Source organism: Orycteropus afer, unplaced genomic scaffold, assembly GCF_000298275.1.
Source record: "Orycteropus afer afer isolate SDZICR_OR568_19922 unplaced genomic scaffold, OryAfe1.0 scaffold00001, whole genome shotgun sequence".
NCBI classification, from domain to species: Eukaryota; Metazoa; Chordata; class Mammalia; order Tubulidentata; family Orycteropodidae; genus Orycteropus; species Orycteropus afer.
In genome coordinates, this window is record NW_006921588.1 from 9,344,417 (window position 1) to 9,352,127 (window position 7,711).

Genomic DNA, 7,711 nt, shown 5'->3' on the forward strand with positions numbered 1-7,711 from the left:
TGCCTGACACAGGCCATGGTATTTCCAATCGCCTCATATGCATGTGAGAGCTGGACAATGAATAAGGAAGACCAAAGAAGAGTTGATGCTTTTGAATTGTGGTGCTGGCGAAGAATGCTGAAGGAACCATGGACTGCCAAAAGAGCTAACAAAGCTGTCCTGGAGGAAGTGCAGCCAAGATGCTCCTTGGAAGTGAGGTTGGTCATGGTGTCAGAGGGGACCATTCTCTGGAGAAGAATGTCATGCTTGGTGAGGTGGAGGGTCGACAAAAGAGGGGAAGGCCTTCGACGAGATGGATTGACACAGTGGCTGTGACAATGGGCTCAAGTATAGCAAGGATCATAGAGCCGGTGCGGGATTGAGCGGTGTTTTGTTCTGCTGTGCATGGGGTCGCTATGAGTCGGAAGCGACTCGACGGCACCTAACAACAACAACAACACCTCTTATGGGACATAAAATGCCAGAAGAGTATAATATGAACCTATATAACCATTTCATTTCCCATGACTCTGGCTAGATACCAAGATTCAGTCTATTACAATATTATGTTATATTACTAGGACTTGAGTTTAGGAGCTATTGGGAGGTGGGTTGGACATTAGGGGAAAAGGAAAATGGAATGAAGAAAGGAAGGGGAGAGAATTTCAAAATGAAAATAGTGTACTCATAGTTGCTTGTTTGTTTGCTGAATTTGATAATTACATGACCTTAGTAAAATCAGTTTCTATATCATGTGGGCTATACCTGCAAAGTGGGAAGAAGTATGAACTTACCTGAAGAATATATTTTGTTCTTTTGAATAGTAGAAATTCATCTGACCTTTTAACCAAGATTTTGCTTTTAGGTATTTGCTTCTCTGTTTACCATTGCTAATGGCATCAAATAGCAGCTAATTCACATTTTACCATCTTAGTACACTGGTTGGTATTTTTGGTTAAAAAAAAAAAATTGGGTTGGTACTTTAGAGCGGCATTAATGTAGTCTAACAACACTGAAATAGTAAGCTGCATACCCAAGGGAAAATGAATTTTGTCATAGATAATGATCTACCAACTTAACACAGTGGCCTAGAATATCTAGTGTTGCTTACTGTGCACCTGATTTCCTACCAGATGACAAATTAATTGGATTGTGTCTTTCTAAACACATATCTAGAAGCTCTGGTAGCGTAGTGCCTAAGGCACTTGACTGCTAACCAGAACAGAAGGCTGGCCGTTCAAACCCACCAGCCACTCCTCGGAAGGAAGGTTGGGCAATCCTACTTCCGTAGTGATACTGCCTCGGAAACTCAAGGAGGGGTCGCTATGAGTCGGGTCCGACTTAATGGCATATAACAACAACAACAACAACAAGCACATACCTAAGTGTTGGGTCAGACAGACATAATCTGAGCATATATTTTTATCAAAATTTTGTTCTGGTCTCATTGACATTAAAAAGTGCAAACAAATTTCAAATTAGTATTTTTATTTGAAATAACTAAATTCAACTTTATTCTTTATGAAATTGAAATTAAAATTAGTTCCATGTGGTTTAGGGTGAATGCAATAGATTTTTTTTCTGTATGATGTGTAAATATTGGGTGCAGTTGCATTATTTATAAGTAGGTGCACTATTGATTACATCTTGATCTGTAATCATATAAACACTCACATCTCTCTGATTATTCTCATTCAGCCAGCTTAATACACCAAAACAGATTGTAAAGTCACTGCCTCTCTTACTGGTTACAAAGAGTAGTAAACTGCTTGCTCCAGGCTACCAGTGTCGACTTTGTTTGAAAGTATTTCGCCTTGGTCAACATGTAAGATTGCTATCATGTACTCACAAGGTAAAATTACATCATTTTAGTGTGAACTGTAGGGTCAGTTTTAACAATTGAAGTGACCATTGAAGTCTCTTCTTTCACTTTTTAGTTGTGTTGTATACATACAGAGATGTTCAAATTACGTAATATATGAAGAACTGCTGCTTAGCCTCGTGAGAAAGCAACTCTGCCCCTGAGAATAGACTTCTATTGATTAGGATTCATTCATATGTGTACCATCTAGGGAAGATAAAGTAGCACTTTCAGCAAGATTTTGTTACCTACTTTATCTGCAAATGAGGAGAATTATAGAGTACCAACATGTTTTTATGACTCTTTGGACGAAATAAATACCTAAATTGACATAGTTAATTGTTATTTCATATAAACTCACAATAATTAAAGTCTAAGATTGCTTGATTACTATGTCAAACCAAAACCCAACTCACTGCCATCGAGCCTGATCTGACTCATAGTGACCCCTCCTTGGGTTTCCAAGGCAGTATCAGAACAGAAGTAGATTGCCCAATCTTCCTTCCGAGGAGTAGCTGGTGGGTTTGAACTGCCAGCCTTCTGGTTAGCAGTCAAATGCCTTAGGCACTGCAACACCAGAGCTCCTGATTACTACTATATAGTTGGACAAAAATTAATAAGCAACTTTTTCTGAAAAGAAAATGTTGCAATAAATACGTTTTTACATCTTTAAAGTCAACTTTAGTTAAAATGTCCAATAATTTGTTTTCTTTTCCGAAGAATGAGATTTGTTTTATATCTTATTGTCATCAGATCTATTTTGAACTCTAATTCGTTATGACTTTTTTAGTTTTTAATGATTTTTATTCGTTAGAAATAAACAGACAGCAATTAAATTAATGGTTTGAATACATAGTGAGTCTTTAACAAAATTACAAAAGTGCTATCCATAAGATTTCCATTTTAATGTTGAAAATGGAGATTAGTCTATAAGCAACTATATTATAAGTGAAGCTCTTCAAAGTATTTCCATAAAGCTTGACAAATTATGATTACCTTCTGTTTTTGTTAAATAATTTTAATAGTCATACAATTATGAAACTGGAAATATTTTATATAAATTATATATATTATAAACAAGATAATTATAGCTCTGATTAACTTAGAACTTTTTTTCTTTAGTTTCACAGGAAATGTATTGACAATTGGTTACTCCACAAGTGCAATTCATGCCCTATTGATAGACAAGTTATATATAACCCTTTAATCTGGAAAGATACAGCAATGAATGGACAAGCACATCAGTCTGTTTCTGACATAGACATCACCCATCCATCAAAGCAAGAACCACAACTTTTCATTCCTGGTACTAGATTAATCTTACAGCAAAATAGACTTGGAATTTTACCTAGCATACCTCAAGGGAATTCTGAAAAGTTGAATACACCTCAAAGTCCAACAGATGCATATCAGAATATAATAGCAGATAATGTACATTCTATTGAACTAGGTGATTCAAATTCAAGAAATGTAATCTATGAATATAAAATTAGCCAACATTTCCCCAGGTATCTTCAAGATTTACCCACCAGATCACTTGGAAAAATATCATCTCAAGCATGTCTTCCTTCTATTACACCCAAGGTTGTATGTTCTACTAGAATGGCAGGCCCAAATATCAGTGACACCGGTGAAAGGCAGATGACCAAAGACCCTAATAACCACATTCCAAAGAAAACTCTTAGTACTGAAATGAGAGAGAACATCAGTAGATCAAATACTTTGCTTCCAGAGGATTTAAGTCTTTTTGTCAATTGGGGTACAACAAAACTTAGTTTGTCTAAGAGGTATAATAATTGTATCGGTAAAATGAGACAAAAAAGGCCAATATCTCACCCTCTCAGTACAAAAAGTAATGAAATATCTTTAATAATGGAAGGAGTTAAATTGTGAAAAAAAAATTGTTAACATCATAATGTATTTTAATGTTCAGCATAAAAATGTTTTAATTCTACAACATGTAAAACACATTTACTCTTGACAAATGTGTGTACAATCCTCTGTTGTAATTTTGCCAACTTGTCTATGCATAACTTACTGCACTTAAAGGAAATGATCCCATTCCCTTAAAGACTTAAAGCATTAAATGCCATGATCAATATGTTCAGGTTGTTGTGAATTATGAATAATTTTTAGAGCTTTTATATCTGATTTTACACTGATTAAAAATGTTTTAAATTAAATTAAAGAAATACAGTGTCCTTGCTTTTAGTCACTGTTTTTTTCAAATATCGTACTTGATAGCATCTAACACGCAGGGATTATTTCCAAGTGTTTGTGTCTTTTTTGCATTTCTCTTGCACTGATAATCACCACACAACCTATAAGAAAATTCAGATGGTGGTTTTCTTTTAAATATATCTCCTTGAAGAAGTTATTTATACATGAAATGAAATTGAAATATACTTAAGAAGTTATGAGCAGTGCCACATTTATAACGGCTTTACTGTATTATTTTCAAGAAACAAATAAGTACTACCAGGTTTCTTGATACAATATCAAATCTGTTTTTCAAAAACTTGACCTATCACCAAAATAATTAATCATGATTTCAAAATATTCATTTAAAAATAAGCCTCAGAGTCTTCTTTTCAATTCCATGACTCAGTAGCTTTTCAAATTGTATTAAAAAATAATAATAAAGAATGATATAATTGTTTTTTATTATTTGTAACAAGGAAAAAACTTTACATGATATTTTTTGTCATGATGAAAATAGAATGCATAGTTCTGTGGTTCTATAAAACAAATGTTGGAGATATCAGACAGAGTTCTTTGAAAGGAACATTTGACTTTAAAAAAATGATTAATTAAATCAAGGTTAATCACAAACAGAAATTAATTACTAAAATGTAGTTCAGAAACTGTAACTGAGAGCTAATTAGAACATGAGCTGCATTTAAAATGGAATGAAGGTTTAACTTGTTTTTAATATACAAATGGATTGCCAAGCATATTTGTCAGCAATCCAGGATTTTATCAACTGATTTTTTTTTTTTTTTTTTTTTGTAAGATTGGGTTAAGGAAACTGCAGAATGATTTTATAGTTGAGTGTTATTTATGTTCTAAGAGATACTGAACTCTCCTTTTAAAAAGAATTCTTAAAAAAAAGAGGGATTAAAAAATGCTTGACAAAGCAAACATATGAAAGAACTATAAAAGAATAATAAAATATTGGGATGCTAGTTGATAAAATCAATGATACTAAAAAATATTTTTTCACTTATAGGAAAGGCATACCATATTCTATGCAAATAGTGCATACATTATTATGTTTTTCAAACCACACAGCCCCTCATGTATTATTGTCATAAATGTGTTATACCAGTGTTTTTTTTCCTCTGTTGCTGACTTCAACTTCATTTTTGTTTTTCTGTCCAAAGATTTAATGTTACCAGAATAAAACTGATCTCACTGAAACTTCATTTAAGGGAAGCATTTTCCTAAACCAAGTACAACCAATAGTGAACCTAAGTGGACTCATGATAGAAATGGGATACCATGTTGAAAGCAAAGACTATGAATATATGAAAAGCTAGAAATCAATAAGTAATAAATGATCCTAGGCCTAAAACTACAAGATGTTTATATATTATTGCTTTCAAAATTCTTAAACTGAAACATAACTTTTTGATAATCAATAACTTAGAAATCAACAAATAAGTCATCAGAAGAAATTGTGTTTTCATCTTAAAATAGGCCATTTGCATTTTTTCATTCATTATCATCATCATTATCTTCATCCAATTCCCAGAACCCTTCAAAGTCTGATCTCCCATCACTATCATCATTAAAATATCTCAGAGATGCCTGCAAATGCTCTTCTGTGACTTTTGAACTGATGTTATCATGACTGCCTTTGGCATCTTCGTCTTTGGCATCAGTATTCTGCTAGCACATAATCCTAGCCTTCTTGAAGCTATTGCAGACAATTTCTGGGTTATTTGTCCCCAAACAGAAGCTACCCATTTGCAGATTTCTATAAACATTGTCTACTTCAGTCATCCTGATGGTGTGAACTCATGAATCTCAGACTGTATCTGTTCATCCCACGCTCTTCTCTTCTCACTAAAGTCTTGTACAAGTGATATCCAACAGCTTCATTTTGCAGGTAAGGCCATCAGTATGATTGCTATATGGCTACCACCAGCCACTCCTTGGAAGAAAGGTTGGACAATCTCCTTCCGTAGTGATACTGCCCTGGAAACCCAAGGAGAGGTCGCTGTGCATTGGATCTGACTTGATGGCAGTGGGTGGGTGGTGGTGGGTGGTGAATTAATATAATTTTGAATATTTTTTTCCTTTGTGAGCAACTATGCCATAAAAAATTAATAAAGACTTCTAATAGAATCTCCCCTGCTTGGCCCTATAACATTTATCTATTCATATTTTTATAATATCACAGTCCATCTATTCCTTATTATTATTATAATGAACAACCACACTGGTGAGTAATTTTTGCCAGGCATGGTAACTGTCTTGAAAATCACCATTGGCTTTAATTGCACCCCACTTGCAGTATAACCGAAGACTACAGTGAAGCAATCTCTCTCATGCTCAGTGATTGTAATGGCTATAATTTTCACGCCTGAAGCAGCTACAGTCTTGGTGTCAGGAATGTCAAAAGACATCGGAGCCATATCCATATTAGTTATATCCATTGCAAAGGTACCAAGTTAAGGGACTTCCAGTAAGATGGAGGAAGAGGCAGACAAGCTCCACAGACCCTCTTCAATAAAGAAAAGAGAAACCAATTGACAGAGATACAGAAGATAATCCTGGAGCCCTGAGCTTGGAAAGGAAGTATACAAAAGTAGATTAGGCACCAACTAGTGGAAAAACCTGAACAAAAACAGTGAGTACAGCTACTCTGATGGGACCAACAGCATGAATATTTCCAAGTGGTGTTGGGACCAGACGATTGACCTAAAGATCAGCCCTGGTCACCAAGGGCTGCAGGGATGACTGCACTGGTGGCCTATGACTAGAAAGGGAAACAGCAAGGAGGGGGACAACCTGAGCTGTGGACTTTTGGCTATCCGGAGGGCACAGCCATTTTGAAGGTTTACAAGTGACAGCCATTTTGGATATTGAAAGTGACCGAGGCAGCCATTTGGAATGTTCACAAGTGGTGGCCATTTTGGATTTTAAAGTGATAACATTCTCATTTGGATTCCAGGGACCTAAGTATAGGCTCCATTTGCCAAGGACTGTAGAGACATATGGGAGGCACATAATGGGAAAGGAGACAGGTGGTGAGTGTATAAATGCTACCAACTAGCTAACAGAGAAGCACAGCACAGTACCATGCTTATGTCAATAACATACAAAGAAAACAAAAATCATGGGCAAGTCACTCCAACATACAATTACCAATTAAATATAAACACAAAAATGTCACAGAGCCTTGGAGGCAACAGAGCATCACAGTCCACACAAAGAAACAACATAATCCAGGAGAAACAAGGGACCAGGAAAAAGACCCAAAACACATTCCTGAGGAAGATGCAGCATTGGAACTCCCTGATAAGGAATTCAAAAGAATTTTATTTAAGTACTTTCAACAGCTTGAGAGAAAACCCTAGAAAAAAATCTAGAGACAGAAATCAAGATGATTAATACTAAATTTTCAGAAATAGATAACTCATTGAATGGGTAAAGGAGTAGAATTGAATCAATGGAAGATAGAATTAGTGAGACTGAAGGCAAATACCTCAATACTTCTTTGGAAAGGGAACAGTCAGAAAAAAGTTAAAAAATAATAATAATAAAGAAGAAGAAAGCCTTAGGTTCATGTGGGATACCATCAAAAGGAATAACCTACATGTAATCAGAATTCCAGAACCTAAAGAGACCAAAAAAAAAAAAAAA

At 35.1% G+C, this 7,711-nt stretch overlaps 1 protein-coding gene across 1 annotated transcript in view; it reads left to right on the forward strand.

Moving 5' to 3' along the window:
• ZSWIM2 (zinc finger SWIM-type containing 2) overlaps positions 1–3,733 on the forward strand; it is a 41,261-nt gene extending 37,528 nt beyond the window's left edge. The window contains exons 8-9 of the mRNA XM_007959623.1: positions 1,678–1,831; positions 2,963–3,733. Coding sequence (XP_007957814.1) covers positions 1,678–1,831; positions 2,963–3,733 — 925 coding nt within the window. The remainder of the gene's footprint in view (positions 1–1,677; positions 1,832–2,962) is intronic.
• The last annotated feature ends 3,978 nt before the right edge of the window (positions 3,734–7,711 follow it).